The following is a 17,328-nucleotide window of genomic DNA, read 5'->3' as shown; positions in this document are numbered from 1 at the left end:
CCTTGCACTTTGCGCCACGTGCACTTAATCCGCTGAGCTACCACCCAGCGCCCTCTTCTATGTATTTTATAGTTTCAGATCTAATATCCAGGTCTTTGATCCATTTTGATCAGATTTTGGTGCACAGTGTTAAGTGGTAGTCTCATTTCATTTTTCTACATGTGACTGTCCAGTTTTCCCCGAGTCAACAGGTGAAAACATACACATTTGTATCGACATATATCTTCTACTTCTGTAAAGAAAGTTCCTGTGAGGGGCTACACATGCTTGAGCGCAAGTGTTATAATGCACAAGGACAAGGGTTTGAGCCCCCGGTCCCCACCTGCAGGGGAGAATTTTGCAAGTAGTGAAGCAGTGTTGCAGTTGTCTCTCTGTCTCTCTCTTCTATCACCCCCTTCCATCTCAATTCTGGTTGTCTCTATCTAATAAATAAATAAATAAATATTATAAATAAATAAATAAGAAAGTTCAAATGACAGTTGCACTTCTACTTAGAATTGAAAGAGGCCAATAGGGGCAGCACAGTGAGAAAGGAATGGTCTGGGATTAAACAGGCACAAATCTGATTAACAATATCAATAGAAAGATGGGGGGTGGGGTAGGTAGTGCATCAGAAATCACACTGGGTGTTGGTATGCATGAGACCCCTTCTGTTTCATTTGGTTTAAATCCCCCCTGCTTAACACTATTCTATTTACATAACAACTTCATTCTATTTACATAACCGCTGTTAACAAGCACCTCCCTCCAGGGCATTGGTTCAATCCCCACTGTTTCATGATATGTTTTTGCTCCACCCCCCCTCCTTGTCACACCCTGATCCTTTCTTTGTCACACCCTGATTTTCACCAGTCACTTTTCTCTCCACCCTCTCTATGTCACATCCTGTTTCCACCCTACTTGGCAAGTATATATAAAGACAGCATTGTGAGTTTTACAATACTGTACCTTGAGTTTAGCTTAGCTCGTCTTAGATTGTGCTGCGTCCTGCATGAATAAAGAGATACTGCCTATAGCTCAACCATGAATCCCTGGTCGTCTGTTACCCGCCCGTGAAGCCAGCCCGGTGAAATCAACATAACCCGTCGAAAACAACAACTGGGCAAAAGTCAAGGCTGTGCAGTCCTGTTACCCTTTTCCATGAGGAAATCCTCTCTGGACCAGCTATTGTGGAAATTTCTGGATGTTATAATCACTAAGTGATGTAGTATATTTTCTTTCATTAACACAAAGTTCAACCACTGTTCAAGTGTCTAACATTTTGGTGTTACATTTTTCTGCCTATATACTTATGCTCTGTCCTATTTCCAGAAGGGCTTACGACAGTTTACAAAACCACACCAATGAAGTTAAACAACATAAGTCGGGTCACTGTGAGAAAGGTGAGCCAGAGGAAAACAAGGGCAGGGACATGCAAGTGTGCTAAGAGGGAGGCCAGTAGGCCGGGAAATTCCAGTGGCATGTTGAACTTTTACAAAAACTTGCTGAAGCTGACAAACCAGTGTTGTGTTTTCATTCCACAGAAGCCAGTCATTGTTAGGGATAAATCTCAGTGAAACAATCTCACCCAGATGCAAATGATAGAAGGAGATCTTCTACCTAATCCAATGTTCTGTCCCAGGAGGAAAACACCACTCTTCATCCAACTGTCCTCTTGTGTTTGTGTGTGCACATTCTGGAACCCAAGCTCACTAAATAAGAGCCTGAAATTTAAAGATACATGTAAGAAGTTCTTTCTCAGGTGCCAATTTGTTTTGCTGTGGAATCCCAGACTCCTCAGTGTAATTTTTCTGAAGAAAAGAGGATAAAGACAGGAGAAGCAGACAAAGCCATTAAAGAAAGTTATAGGGGCTGGGTGGTGGCATACCCCATCGAATGCACACTTTGCCATGCATAAAGACCATGTTTCGGGGGCTGGGCGGTAGCTCAGTAGGTTAAGTGCACATGGTGCAAAGTGCAAGGACCAGCATAAGGATCCTGGTTCAAGCCCCCAGCTCCCCACCTGCAGGGGGGTCACCTCGCAAGTGGTGAAGCAGGTCTGCAGGTGTCTTTCTCTCCTCCTCTCTGTCTTATCCTATCTTGATTTCTCTGTGTCCTATCCAACAACAGCTATAACAACAATAACAGTAACAATCACAATAAGGGCAAGGGCAACAAAATGGGAAAAAATAGCCTCCAGGAACAGCGGATTCGTAGTGCTGGCACCAAGCCCCAGCAATAATCCTGGAGGCAAAAAAAAGACAATCCTGATTCAAGCCCCCAGCCCCCACCTGCAGGGGGGAAGCTTCACAGCTAGTTAAATAGAGCTACAGGTGTCTTTCTCCCTATCTTCCCTTCCCTTTCTCAACTTCTATGTTATCAAAATAAATTTTTTTAAATATTTATTTTATTTATTTATTCCCTTTTGTTGCCCTTGTTGTTTTATTGTTGTTGTCGTTGTTGGATAGGACAGAGAGAAATGGAGAGAGGAGGGGAAGACAGAGAGGAGGAGAGAAAGATAGACACCTGCAGACCTGCTTCACCGCCTGTAAAGCGACTCCCCTGCAGGTGGGGAGCCGGGGTTCGAACCGGGATCCTTATGCCGGTCCTTGTGCTTTGCACCACCTGCGCTTAACCCGCTGTGCTACAGCCTGACTCACATCAAAATAAATTTTTAAAAATAAATAAAGCCAGGAGTCAGGCGGTAGCGCAGTGGGTTAAGTGCACATGGCACAAAGCACAAGGACAAGTGTAAAGATCCCAGTTTGAGCCCCTGGCTCCCCACCTGCAGGGGAGTCATTTCACAGTCGGTGAAGCAGGTCTGCAGGTGTCTATCTTTCTCTCCCCCTCTCTGTCTTCCCCTCCTGTCTCCATTTCTCTCTGTCCTATCTAACAATGAAGACAGACAACAATAATAACTACAACAATAAAACAACAGGGAGACAAAAAGGGAATAAATAAATTTTTTTTTAAAGATTTAAAAATAAATAAAGCCACTGAGGCTACCCTGGGCTGAGCAGGGCTGAGTCAGCCTAGGCCATCAAAGAGTGTGTGAGGAGGCCTCCAAATTTCTTGACCCCTCCCAGACAAGTTCCTAGGCTACCACCTAGGACTTCACCTGAGGCGCATTGTGAAGGCTTTCTGGGTACCAACACACATGGAAAGTACATGTGAGAGGAGACCCCAGCCCTCTTGCCTCTTTAATGCCAGTTGAGGAGCTCTTTAGTGCTCTAAGTAAAAGATTCCCACCTTCCACTCTGAAAAATGGAAAGGAGATCATTCCAGAGGAGGCAGGCTTCTCAAGTGTGAAAGTTCAAGTTTCTTCTTTGGCTCTCAGATTTGCTAAATAGCACCACCTGCTGTCCAAATGTCATTAACCCCACCAGCACCACCACCAGCACCACACCACCACACACACACACACACACACACACACACACACACACACAGTCAAAGGATGTGAAAATCTTGGACTTACACGTTTTAAAAAATATTTTATTTACTTATTTATTAATGAGAAACATAGGAGGAGAAAGAACCAGACATCACTCTGGTACATGTGCTGCCAGGGATTGAACTCAGGACCTCATGCTTGAGAGTCTGCTGCTTTATCCACTGTGCCACCTGCCGGACCACTTGAACTTATACACTTTGTTTCCAGAACCTTGCCTGTGAGATTCTCAGAAAAAGCAGAGGTGGTGGTTGTTGTTTTCAATAGTTACTTTATTTTTTATGTAAAAGGAAAGAGTTTCACTCATATGAGACAGGAGTCCAGAAGGGTCTGCAAAAAAGTTCTCTCTTTTAATCTCGTGGGGGAAAAAAAATCCTGTTGCAACTTTACATCCTTTGTCTTCATCAGTAAAACTGATATGGGGGTATAGAAATGGCTCAGAGGGGAGGGCGCCCATCTTATCATGAGCACAGTCCAGGTTTAGACTTTAGCACCACATGGAAGGTGCTGTCATTATGGAAGAAGCTGCAGCGCTTACTATCTCACCCTCTCTCTGCTTCTGTCTCTATATGAATCAAAAAGTGACCCCAAAGTGGTGACCGATGCTTAAAAACCCTGATGTGGCAGATGTTAGTCATCAAGTGAATTCTCCTCTGAATATGCTCATGACTAAGGCCTATCTAGCTTCTGAAGAAAAAAGACAAGGCTGTACATGGTGATGGGGGTGGGTGTTTGTTTGGTTTGGCTTGTATTTTTATAGTTTAGTTTATTTTGATTAGAGAGGGGGGAGGGAGGAGAGGAGGGAGGGGAGAGCACTGTTTAGCTCTGGTTTATTATGGTACTAGGTATTGACACTGGGACCTCATAGCCTCGGTGTACATGGGTTTGTATTCCCTTTGATGACCAGATATTATGGTCTGAACATCTGTGTCCCCTTAGCACATCTATCTTGAAAGCTGCACCTCACTAGGATGGAATTTGGAGATAGTTGTACCATGAAGTTGGAGACCTCATGAATGAGTTAGTCTTTTTTTTTTTTTTAATTTTATTTATTTATTTAATATTTATTTTATTTATTTATTCCCTTTGTTGCCCTTGTTGTTTTATTGTTGTAGTTATTATTGTTGTTGTTGTCGTTGTTGGATAGGACAGAGAGAAATGGAGAGAGGAGGGGAAGACAGAGAGGAGAGAAAGATAGACACCTACAGACCTGCTTCACCGCCTGTGAAGCGACTCCCCTGCAGGTGGGGAGCCGGGGCTCGAACCGGGATCCTTATGCCGGTCCTTGTGCTTTGCGCCACCTGCGCTTAACCCGCTGCGCTACAGCCCGACTCCCGAGTTAGTCTTCTTATAAGAGAACTCCTTTAAGTTCACTCACCCCTGCTGCCATGTGAAGTTATACCTAGAAGATAATATTTATGGAATAGGAAATGGGTCCTCACCACTGTTGGTGTCTTGATCTTGGACTTCCAGACCTCCAGAATCATGAAAACTAAGATCCTGGTGTTTTCAACTACCCAGTCTATGATATCTTGTTATAGAAGATCAAACAGACTGAAACACCAAATTAGGGCCTTAACATAGTAGGTGCTTGACAGGTATGAGCTGCTCAATGAAGACAAACATTCTCTCTTTTGCTAGCCATTTTTTACCTCCTCTCTCTCTCTTTCTGAAGCCAGACACATGCCATGTTTCATAAATATGTGGGAAGACAGCATGCTTGGTAGATAAATATGTTGTAGGAAATGAATAGCTGGCACAGGATTAGTATTATTTTATTTTTGCAAAGATTAAAAGTTTTAATTCCCAGTCCAAAATCTTTTGCGTTATGAAGGTAATTTTCAGCTTCCTGAGAAGAGTACTGCTTCATTGATGCTGTTGACAATGTAGTCTATGTTGTTGGTATTAATGCAGGTGAAGTTGATCCGACCACTCTTGGGGACATAGATGTGCTTCTTTGTGACCAGGTATTCCAGCTGCTGGGCTGGTGATTACCAAAAATTGTCAGATCTTGGGGGTGGCCATTTCTAGGCCCCCTCCCCTGACCCAGGATGATTGTGAGATATTTTTAGGAGTTGAGAGGGATCTGCAAAAAAAGTTCACTTTGGGGGTCTAGTGGTGGCACACCTGATTAAGAACACATAGTACTAAGAGTAAAGACCTGCGTAAGGATCTGGGTTCGAGTCCTCCCCTCTCCCCCACCTGCAGGGGGGATGCTTCACAAGGGCTGAAGCAGGTCTGCAAGTGTCTTTCTCTTTCCAATTCTATCTCTCCTTCCCTTCTCAATTTCTCTCTAGCTTATCCAATAAAATATAAATAATGGCCACCAGAAACAGTGGATTTGTAATGCTGGCACCGAGCCTCAGTGGTAACCCAGGAAGCAAAAAAAAAAGGAAAAAAAATTTGCTTCACTTCGGAAAGACCTGGGATGAAGCTAACGTGCTGGTCACAGATTGAGCGAATGTTAATGCTCAAGTGCAAGCACAAGACTATAAAAGTGAGAGGAGAACTGACACTTACGACTGAGTCCCAGATAGCAATGGGTCCCATTCTGGTCAGTGATGTGTTCCCAGGAGCCAGGAGTTCCCAGAAGCCGCAACTTCTCCTTCACTTTTTCTTTGATCAACATGATGTTCTCTACAACCCTTTTTAGACTCAGCTTCCTACCAAGGAAAAAACAGCAAGAAATCAGAGTAGGAAATCTCTCTGATCTCAACCTCTTCATAATTATTCCACTCTTAGGGCTGGGTGGCGGTGCACCTGGTTGAGTGCACATGAGTGCAGGGGAAAGATTCACAAGTGGTGAAGCAGGGCTGCAGGTCGGTCTCTCTCTCTCTCTCTCTCTTTCTCTCTCTCTCTCCCACCCCCTCCAGGGTTATTGGTGGGACTCTGCCTGCACTACAAATTCACTGCTCCTGGAGGCTATTTTTTTCCCTTTTGTTTCCCTTGTTGTTTACAGTTTCTGTTGTTATTATTGTTGTCATTGCTGTTGGATAAGACTGAGATAAATCAAGAGAGGAGGGAAAGACAGACAGGGGAGCAAAAGATAGACACCTGCAGACCTGCTTCACCACTTGTGAAGCCGCCCGCCCCCGCCCCCACCCCACAGGTGGGGAGCCAGGGGCTCGAACCGAGATCCTTACTCCAGTCCTTGTACTTTGCGCCATGTGCACTCAACCCACTGTGCTACCACCTGGCCCCCTCTCTCTCCCTCTCTATCTCCTGATTCCTCTAAATTTCTGTCTCTATCAAATAAATAAAAGACAATTAAAAAAACTTTAAAAAGAAAATGAAGAAAACCTGCTAATTATTCCACTCTTTTTCACTTCAAAAGACTCCAGCAAGAGCAACAGAGGTCATAATGGTAAGCCTATGGACAAGGGATGGTTGTGAAGGAGAGAGGGGTTTCAGCCTATATTAGTGTAAGCAAGACAAGTAGGTTCTTAGGCGGATTTTGACAGAGTAACAAGCCCTTGAAACTTCCTAATGTCCTGAAATCTGAAAGAATTAATGTCATTAATTTAACTTGTGCCTAAAAAGGTGTTTTCTGGGGTCAGGTAAGAGTGCATCCAACTGAGCACACATGTTACCATATGCAAGGGCTCAGGTTCAAGCCCCCAGTTCCCACCTGCAGAAGGGAAACTTCATAAGCAGTGGGGTAGGGCTACAAGTGTCTGTGTGTCTCTTTCCCTCTCTGTCTCACCCTTACATCTCAGTTTCTCTGTCTGTATTCAATAAATAGTAAGTAAAATGAGACTTGATTTTTTTTTTTTTTTTTACCAGAGCACTGCTCAGCTCTGACTTTTGTTGATCTGGGAGATAGAACCTGGAACTTTGTAGCCTCAAGCATGAGAGTCTGTTTGCATAACCATTGTGTTATCTACCCTTCACCCAAATGATATATTTTTAAAAGCACACAAACTGGGATCAGGTGGTGGAGCACTTGGTTGAGCACACATGTTACAGTGTACAAGGACTTGGGTCCAAGCCCTCAGTTCCCACCTACAGGGGGTAAGTTTTGCAAGTGGTGAAGCAATACTGTAGATGTCTCTCTGTCTCTCTGCCTCGCTATCCTTCCCCCCCCCTCAATTTCTGGATCTCTATCCAGTTAAGTAAATAAAGATAAAAAATAGGGGGTCGGGCGGTGGCGCAGTGGGTTAAGCGCATGTGGCGCAAAGCGCAAGGACCAGCGTAAGGATCCTGGTTCGAGCCCCCCGCTCCCCACCTGCAGGGGAGTCGCTTCACAGGCGGTGAAGCAAATATGCAGGTGTCTATCTTTCTCTCCCCCTCTCTGTCTTCCCATCCTCTCTCCATTTCTTTCTGTCCTATCCAACAACGAACAACATCAACAATGGCAATAATAATAAAAACAACGAGGCTACAACAACAAGGGCAACAAAAGGGGGGAAAATGACCTCCAGGAGCGGTGGATTCATGGTGCAGGCACCTAGCCCAGCAATAATCCTGGAGGAAAAATAAAATAAAATAAAAATATCATTTTTAAAAAGATGAAAAAAATAAGAAAAGGACAAGAAGTTTGTCCTGTTACCTATAACCTTGAGATAGGACCACTGAGCTGCTGTCCTTGGTATTGAGTACACAGTGAGTTCTCATGGTCATGGATGAAATGAATGAATGAAATTGAGGGCCCTTTACCATTGTTCTTGCAGAGTAGGGTTACGGAGGATGGTGGTGATGATGCGAGCACCCATGGTAGGAGGGTTTAGCCACAGGGACCTGGCAAAAGTGAGCAACTGGGAGAGGGCACACAGCAGGAGCTCGTTGTTGAGTGCCACCACGACCAGGATCCCCACTCCTTCATCTACAACATTGAGGACATAGCATCAGTCTCCTGCTCTAGAAGGAGGCTCTTCTTAAGACTGTATCTCTAATTTTGCACTGTAGAAAGTTAATCTATGGGAACCTCATCTCAGCCAGCCAAACTGAAATTCAGGAAATTGCTAGAGACTCTTCTGGAAAGAAGTACCCACATATACAGAATGATAAAGACAGAAGGGCCTTGCAAGGCCACTGAATCCTAACCCCTAGTCTTACAGTTGAGGGAATATTTTACCCTGGAGGGATGAAATAATTTAACTAGAATTAATCTTGGTAACTCAGCTGAGGAAGGTAGCAGAGAATCTGACTTCTAGCTCACAGCTCTTCCTTTGTGTCTCCATGCTGCTCTCTCTGGAACTCTTGGCTGTCTCCAGAGACGGGGAGACCTCAGACATGCCTTTGAATGCTATGGATGTGGCACCACTTCATCATAAGTTTTCCCTTCTCCTTCTGCCCATTCCATACCGTAAATGCCAAAGTTCCTGGACAGAGACTGACTGCAGAAAAACTCAAATTCACAACACAAAAAGTACTGTAAGAATCTAGTATCTTCTTCCAAGTCACCTGTGATGAAACCTTGAGATGGAATGTCAAAAAATGGGAATATCTGTTTGTTCTGTAGGAGAAAGGAGAATGAAGAAGGATGAGACTGGAAGAGCAGCAGATGGTATATAGTGAGAGAGAGAAGAGAGAGAGAGAGAGAGAGGAAAGTTGGGTGGGAGTTTGGACTTACCTTCATGATAGACATCAACTTTACCCACTGGTTGTGTGTCAGCTTGCAATTGCTCAAGTTCCCTATCACGAAGACACAGCCCTGTGGGGCTTGCTGCAGAAAGAGATTCACATTGTACACTCCCTCCACCCCCAAAGGAAAGGAAGGGACAATGGGGGGGGGGGCTGAAGGAGAAGTGGGCCTCCATGTTTGTTCCTATTAAAAGGTTAGGCAAAGGTACCAGGTAGAGTGCAAATGCTACCATATGCAAGGACCCAGGATTAAATGTCTACACCTGCAGAGAGGAAGCTTTACTAGTGGTGAAGCACTGCTACAAGTATCTCTCTTTCTCTTTCCCTTGCTTCTCTTTGTGTCCCAGTTTCTCTCTATAACTATCAGAATAAATAAAGGGTTAGGCAAGCCTATGTCTTGAAAAGAGTTTGGTTTTCTAGAGGTCTGATGGGGAGGAAAGGAAAATAAAACTGCAAATTAGGTCTGGGAAGAAGTTTCTGAATAGGACCTCTGTACCTCCAATACATCGAAGATTATGTGTGGGTCGATGCACAGTTTGCTGGAGTTCCAGAAGGAGTATTCATGAACTACAAAGCCCATGTCTTGGAAGATAAGTCCATGAAATTCTGTGGGAACACAGTCATCTACCAGCTGGCACAGAGGAAATGGAGAGGTGGAGAGATAGGCAGGACAGAGAATGGATGGGAGGGTCACAAGATGGGCTGAGGGATAGTAACTAGAAAAACACACCCCGGTTTTCCCATCATCTTTCTTGTGACCGTGAGAAAGACCATCAGTGAAGATTACAGGAGAGGTAGGAATGAAGAACATGAGGATCTTTCATCACCTTTATCTTGCTCACCTTTTTAAACTCACCTTTTTGTGCAGAAATGATGTAAACTATCTGAGAATTCTGGCGCCAAGTTTTGAGGAACTGGGCACCAAGTTGGAAAGCACCACTGTCACCAACTGTGTGCAAACCCCCTATCTGCCGGAAGAAAGTAAACAAAAGTCATTTTTAAGTTTATTTATTTATTTATTATTGGATAGCAACAGAGAAAAATTGAGAAAGGATGAAGAGACAGAAAAAGAGACAGGGACCTGCAGCAAAAAAACTTTCCATATATATATACGGAGTAGTGTGTCCAAGTGGTGAAATTGTGCATGTGTGAGGCTTTGGTCCCAACAAAAATCATAAAAATAGTTCTTTAAAAAGGGGGGGGGTTGGTCCGGGAGGTGGCACAGTGGATAAAGCACTGGACTCTCAAGCTTCAGGTCCTGAGTTTAATCCCTGGCAGCACATGTACCAGAGTGATTCTGGTTCTTTCTCTCTCCTCCTATCTTTCTCATAAATAAATAAATAAAGTCAAGAAGAAGTAGAGGAAGAAGGAGGAGAAGGAGAAGAAGAAGGAAAAAAAAGGAGGAGGAAGAGGGGGAAGGGGAGGGGGAGGAGGAGAAGGAGAAGGAGGAGAAGAAGGAGAAGGAGAAGAAGAAGTAGGAGGAGGAAGAGGAGGAGAAGAAAAAGGAGAAGGAGGAGAAGGAGGAGGAGGAGGAGGAGGAGATGGTGGGGTGGTGGTGCACCAGGTTAAGCACAATGCAAGGATGCCGTTTAGAGCCCCCAGATCTCCACCTGCAGGGGGGTCACTTCACAAGTGGTGAAGCAGGTCTGCAGGTGTCTGTCTTTCTCTCCCCCCCGCCTCTGTCTTCCCCTCCCCTCTTAATTTCTCTCTGTCCTATCCAACAAAACAGGGGAAAAATGGCCTCCAGGAGCAGTGAATTTGTAGTGCCCTCACCAAGCCCCAGTGATAACCCTGGAGGCTAAGAAGGAGGTGGAGGAGGAAGAGGAGGAAGAAGAGGAGAAAGAGGAGCAGAAAGAGAAGAAGCAAGAGAAAGATAAGGAGGAGGAGGAGGAGAGGAGGAACAGAAGTAGTAATAGAGGAAAAAGTAGAAGAAAGAGAAGAAGAAGAGGAAGGAGGAGGAGGAGTAGAAAAAAGAGAAAAAGGAGGAGGAGAGGAAGAAGAAGAAATGGGGGGAGCAAGCAGCGGTGTACCCGCTTAAGTGCCCATAGTACAAAACACAAGGATCCACGCAAGGATCTGGATTTGAGGCCCCATTCCCCATGAATAGGGTGAAGCAGATCTGCAGGTGTGTTTCTCCCTCACTATCTCCTCCTCCTCCTCTCTCAATTTCTCTCTGCTCTATCCAGTAAAATGGAAAAAAAAAAAAAAATGGCCACCAGGAGCAGTGGATTTATAGTGGAGGCACAGAGCCCCAGAGATAAAATAAGAAGAAACTATTAGTTTAATTTACATTAAAAGGGGAAATTGTGGTACTTTAAGAGATATGCTATCTTTCTGATTCTAAAAAAAAGTAATATCCAAGTTTAATGAAAATCCAGTTAGATTCCTGATGAGATCCTTTTTTAAAATTTATTTATTTATTCCCTTTTGTTGCCCTTGTTGTTTTACTGTTGTAGTTATTCTTGTTGTTGTCATTGTTGGTTAGGACAGAGAGAAATGGAGAGAGGAGGGGAAGACAGAGAGGGGAAGAGAAAGACAGACACCTGCAGGCCTCCTTCACCACCTGTGAAGCGACTCCCCTGCAGGTGGGGAGCCGGGGGCTCAAACTGGGATCCTTACTCCGGCCCTTGCACTTTGCGCCAAGTGTGCTTAACCTGCTGCCCGACTCCCTGAGACTCTTTTTAAAAATATATATATATTTAAAATATTTTCTTTATTTATTTTGGACAGAGACAGAAAGAAGTTGAGAAGGAAGGGGAGATAGACAAATAAATAGACACACACACACACACACACACCTGTAGCACAGCTTCACCACTCATGAAGCTTCCCCTCTGCAGGTGGGGACCAGGGATTTGAATCTGGGTCCTTGTGCACTGTGAAGTGTGCACTTAACCAGGTGCACTAATACCCAGTCCCTTTAAATATATTTAAATATATTTCATTTCTCTCTCTCTGTGTGTGTGTGTGTGTGTGTGTGTGTGTGTGTGTGTGTGTGTGTGCATGTGTGTGTGAGAAAGAGATCCCAGAACACTGTTCAGCTTTTGCTTATAGTGATATGGAGGACTGAACATGGGAATTTGGAACCTCAGGCATGAACTTTTTTTTTTTTTTTTGCATAGCCATTATGTTATCTCCCCTGCTCAGATCTTTTTTTTTTTTTAAGTTGGCAGTTCAAATCCAATATTTATCTGGATAACTCAATCTGATTTAAATGACAGATTAGCCATATGCATAACGTAGAAAGAGCTCAATTCCATACTATTAGGGCTAGGGGAGGGAGCTGGAAAACTTCTCACCCTGTTCTGTGCAATGGCTTGGTTGCTTTTTCCAAAGAGGAGTTCCAAGGAGGCTTGGATGAATGTTTTCATGCCCATCGCAGGCGAGTACTCATAGTTCAGAGAGGGATCCCGTGAGATCTGCATTCGGATCTTGGGCACCACGGAAGAGACCCAGGGATGGCCTTCTTTGTTCATGCAGACTGTGTGGGGAGACAGCAGAAGAACCTTGTGTACCCCTGGCTCTGCTTGCAGCCCCTAAACGGTATACACATATAACCTGACTTTCTTGGGTCTTGTGAAAATTACCTATGAAAAGATAGCTTCTCCATTTTGTTCCTTTATAAAAAATAAAAAGTGGAAGAAACAGCATAATGGTTATGCAAAGAGACTCGTGCCTAAGACCCCAAGGTCTTGGGTTCAATCCCCTAAACCATCATAAACCAAGAGCTGAGCAGTGCTTTGATAAAATAAGGTTGAGAGAGGAAGGAAGAGGAGAAACTCAACAAAACCATGCATTGGACTGGGGAGACTGCGTAATGATTATGCAAAAGTCTTTCATGCCTGAGGTTCTGAGGTCCTAGGTTCAGTCCCTATCACCACCATAAACCAGAGTACAGCAGTGTTCTTTCACCCTTCCTTCCTCCCTCCCTCCTTTCTTTCTTTCTTTTTTTCTTTCTCCCTCTCTGTTTCTCACTCATTAAAAATAAATAAAAGACATTTCCCTTTTTTATTTGATAGGACAGAAAGAATTGAGAGAGGAAGGGAGATAGAAAGGGAGAAAGAGAGAGATCTGAAAACATATTTCACCACTCCTGAATTCCCACCTCCTCAACCCCCATTTGCAGGTGGGGACCAGGAGCTTGAACCAGTGTCCTCACACATGGTAACATGTGCACTAAACTGAGTGCACCACTGATACACACACACACACACACACACACACACATTTTAATGTTCTACTAATTTGTGTATTTTGAAAAAGACTGCTGGTGAGAACAGGAAGATAGCTCAGTGGACAGAGTGCAGATTAGCACATAAGGATCATACTTTTTGATCCCAGCATCTCATATACGAGAACTATGCTTTGGTCTCTTTCTTTTTTTCTCATAAAATCAGTAATTTTTTTAAGTGTAGGAGGTGGTCCAGTAGTAGAATACAGTACTTGAAAACACTGTTCAACTGACAGAGCATGGGACTTCCAGACCTAAGTTTGGTTCTCCATGAAAATGTGCCAGATTAGTAGCCTAGTTCATTCTCTCTCTCTCTCTCTGTCTGTCTATCTATCTATCTATCTATCTATCTCTATCTCTCACAGAATTCTCTCTATATCTCACAGGAAATAAGGAAAATGCATCTTAAAAAAAAACTATTTTTCAGCCCAGCAGGTGGCAGAATGGATGAGACATTGAGGTATTGCACTTTCAAACATGAGGTCCCAAGTTTGATTCTTGTCACTGCATGTATCAGAGTGATGTTCTAGTTATCACTTTTTCTCACTCTCTCTTGTTCCATCCCCTCATAAATAAATAAACATAAATTTAAAAATTAATAAGCTGATTTAAAAATAAAATAAGACAACTTAAACCTATGTTATTTTGTAATTTTTTCTCTCTCCAGTGTTATCTCTAGGACTCGGTGCCAGCATTACAAACTCACTGCTCCTAGAGGCCATTTTCTCCATTTTATTGGATAGGACAGAGAAAAATTGAGAGGGGAGAGGGAGATAGAGGAAAGAGAAAGACAGACACCTGCAGACCTGCTTCACCACTTGTGAAGTGACTCCCCAGCAGGTCAGGAGCTGGGGGTTCAAACCAGGATGCTGTGCAGGTCCTTGTACTTTGTACTATGTGTGCTTAACCTGATGCATTACTGACAGGCCCCCTCATATTGTAATTATTTTTTAATAAATTTTTATTATTATCTTTATTTGTTGGACACAGACGGTCAGAATCAAGAGAGAAGGGAGAGAGATAGAAGGAAAAAGAAGCAGAGAGACAACTATAGCACTGCTTCACCACTTGTGAAGCTTGCCCCCCTACAGGTGGGGACTGGAGGCTTGAACCTGGGTCTTTGCTCATTGTAACATGTGCACTCAACCAGGTGTACCACCACCTGGCTCCCATTTTGTAATTTCTTTAAAAGGTTCAACTATTTATTTATTTAGTTTCTTATAAGAAAGAGAGAGGGGGAGAGAAAAACCGGAGCATCACTCTGGCCCATGTGATGCCAGGGATTGAACTCAGAACCTCATGCTTGAGAGTCCAGTGCTTTACAACAATCTCCCGGACAGAGAAATCAGCGTCATATGAAAGGACAAAAAAAAAAAAAGTATACAAAAATCACAGACTCACAAGACTAAGCAAAGCTAACACTGGCTTTCACCGAGGCATATCGACAGAGTCCATATTGGGCTTGTCCAATGCTTTATTCACTGCACTACCTCCCAGCCCTGGGCAGGGTCCATATTGGCAGCCATTCTAAATTCAGGAACAGAAGGTGGGGCAGAAAGAGGAGAAGGACGGAAATGAAGAGAGAGCACTGTCCATGAAAACCCAGATACATAAAGCAGGAGAAGAAGACATGGTTCATGGCTCATGCCAAGCCCTCAGGAGCACCCACACACTCACACCAAAAAAAAGAAAAAAAAAAAAAAAAAGGCCAGATGATCCAGAATGCTGGCTGCTGTTTGTTTGTTTGTTTGTTTGTTTGTTTCCTTGCTAGGTTGCGGAGGCGTGGGCTGACAACAGACTCCTCTGAAGCAGTGGTATGCTGCACCCTTAGAGGTGGTTAGGACTTGCTTAGGCTCACACTCCTGAACCCTTTTACCTTTATAAGCCAGGAAAAACTTGTCTGGGTAATCATCCTGCTTGTAGATCTTTAGCAAGCTGCCTTCTATCTTCTGGGCTAGGGGCACATCCTTGAACACTGAAAGGGTGGGCATCTATGAGGTGTGAGCGGAACCAAGAACTGTAACTACGTCACTCTTTCCTTCCCCCAAGTCTGGGCTACTCAGGCCTGCCTCTTCCCAGAAGCAGCTGAAGCTCCAAGGCAGAGGTTTTAGAAAACCAGTCACTGGAGTAACAGAACCCCACAGCTTCCATCTCCATGGTAGCTATGCTGGATCATTATGGAGAGATTCCATGGAGAAACTCCTAAGAGAGTGGGCATGGGGACAGGGTAGCAAGGACATGAAAATTCCAGGCACTTTTCCCTGGCTCAATAACATCTCTTTACTAGCTCCAAGAAACCCAATTCAATATTCTCTGTGTGTGTCTCTCTTTTTAAGAGGAAGGTTTCCCTCTTTCCGTGTGTGTGTGTGTGTGTGTGTGGTGTGTGTGTGTGTGTGTGTGTGTGTGTGTGTGTGTGTGTGTGTGTGTGTGTGTATGTGTGGTGTGTACACTTACTGAGTGATATTTATTTATTATTGGATAGAGACAGAGAAAAATTGAGAGGGGTAGTCCAGGTGGTGGCACAATGAAATGAAAATGAAAGTGTTGAAAATGAAAGTGTTGAACTTTCAAGCATGAGGTCCTGAGATCAATCCCTAGCAGCACATGCACCAGAGGGAAGTCTAGTTCTCTATCCCTCTCATTAATAAATAAGATAAATTTTTTTTTAAAAAGACAGAAAAATTGAGAGAGGAGGGGGAGACCAAGAAGGAAAGAAACAGAGCTACACCTGCAGCTCTGCTTCACCACTCATGAAGCTCCCCCCTCCCCCTGCAGGTAGGGACCTGGGGCTTGAACTGGGGTCTTTGCATACTGTAATGTATACACTTAACCAGGTGCACCACCACCTGGACCCAAATGGTGGTTTTGTTTTTGTTCTGTTTTATTTTTTTTCCAGAGTAGTGCTCAGCTCTGGCTTATGGTGATGCTGAAGATTAAACCTGGGACCTTTGATGCCTCAGGAATGAGGGAAAGCTTCATGAGTGATGAAGCAGGTCTGCAGGTGTCTCTTGTCTTCCTCTCTATCAACCCCCTCCCCTCTCTATATCTGACTGTCTCTATCAAATAAATAAGATAATAAAAATAATATATAAAAGGAGAAAGAGGAGGAAGAGGAAGAAGAGGAGACAAACAATAAATAACCCATCATCTCTGCTTTTGTATCTTACCTTGGCATCAGTCAGGTATTGATGGGCAGTGCCTCACATCAACCTCTCAAATTATGGTAAAATTCCTCTTTTCGTTGCCTCTATCCAAACAGGGTGCCAGACTGACCAAGATCATCAACCATACTACATTACTCTGATCCTCTTCAGAGCAGTAGCTATTTTTGTAATAAAATGTCTCCTTTCTTTCCAAACAAAAAGATTTGTTAATGAGAAAGAAGAAAGCGAGAGAGAGAGAGAGAGAGAGAGAGAGAGAGAGAGAGAGAGAGAGAACCAGAGCATCACCCTGGTACATGTGATGCCAAGGATCGAAACTTTGACCCCATTCCTAAAAGCTCAGTACCAAATTCACTGTGACACCTCCCAAGCCACATGTCTTTCCTTTTTGTTAAAGATTTGTTTGTTTGGTTTTTTGTTTACCAGAGCACTGTTCATCTCTGCCTTAAGATGGTGTGGGGGATTGAACGTGAGACTTGACAGAGCTTCAGGCATGAGGGTCTGTTTGCAAAACCATTATGCTATCTACTCCCACTCTTATTTATTTTTTATTAGTGATTTTTTTATTTCAAAAAGGAGACATTAACAAAACCATAGGATAAGAGGGGTACAACTCCACACAATTCTCACTACCAGATCTCCGTATCCCATGCCCTCCCCTGATAACTTTCCTATTCTTTATCCCTCTGAGAGTATGGCCCCAAGGTCATTGTGGGATTTAACAGTGGTTTACAAGACTGTAAGATTACAGGGTATAGCTCCACAGCACACCCACCACCAGAACTTTGTGTTCCTACCCTCCCAGTAGTAAACATCATAGTTCTCACAAAATCTTAGGAATAGTTTGTTGACTCTTCATCTTCCTTCTCTGCCCCCCTTCTCTTTTTTGGTAGATATGTACAAGTTTATTTATTTCTGTTCTC

At 43.7% G+C, this 17,328-nt stretch overlaps 1 protein-coding gene across 10 annotated transcripts in view; it reads right to left on the bottom strand.

Annotated features, from left to right (window-relative positions):
• Window positions 1–5,194: 5,194 nt before the first annotated feature.
• The window catches only part of LOC103107895 (glutamic-oxaloacetic transaminase 1 like 1), a 29,644-nt gene continuing 17,510 nt past the window's right edge, over window positions 5,195–17,328 (bottom strand). The window contains exons 1-9 of one of the 10 annotated variants that reach the window (XM_007516730.2): window positions 15,121–15,611; window positions 12,313–12,494; window positions 9,870–9,981; window positions 9,510–9,619; window positions 9,003–9,095; window positions 8,735–8,885; window positions 8,087–8,252; window positions 5,951–6,093; window positions 5,195–5,414 (exon numbers count right to left, since the gene is read on the bottom strand). In XM_007516730.2, coding sequence (XP_007516792.1) covers window positions 5,272–5,414; window positions 5,951–6,093; window positions 8,087–8,252; window positions 8,735–8,885; window positions 9,003–9,095; window positions 9,510–9,619; window positions 9,870–9,981; window positions 12,313–12,494; window positions 15,121–15,235 — 1,215 coding nt within the window. In that variant the 5' untranslated portion in view covers window positions 15,236–15,611 and the 3' untranslated portion in view covers window positions 5,195–5,271. Of the gene's footprint in view, window positions 5,517–5,950; window positions 6,094–8,086; window positions 8,253–8,734; window positions 9,096–9,509; window positions 9,620–9,869; window positions 9,982–12,312; window positions 12,495–15,120; window positions 15,612–17,328 lie in introns of those variants that run through there. The other 9 variants (XM_060182638.1, XM_060182622.1, XM_060182628.1 and 6 more) reach the window with 9 other exon arrangements.

Source organism: Erinaceus europaeus, chromosome 2 (genome assembly GCF_950295315.1).
Source record: "Erinaceus europaeus chromosome 2, mEriEur2.1, whole genome shotgun sequence".
NCBI lineage: Eukaryota > Metazoa > Chordata > Mammalia > Eulipotyphla > Erinaceidae > Erinaceus > Erinaceus europaeus.
The sequence above is the reverse complement of the archived record's forward strand: the minus strand, read 5'-3'. Positions and strand labels throughout refer to the sequence as shown.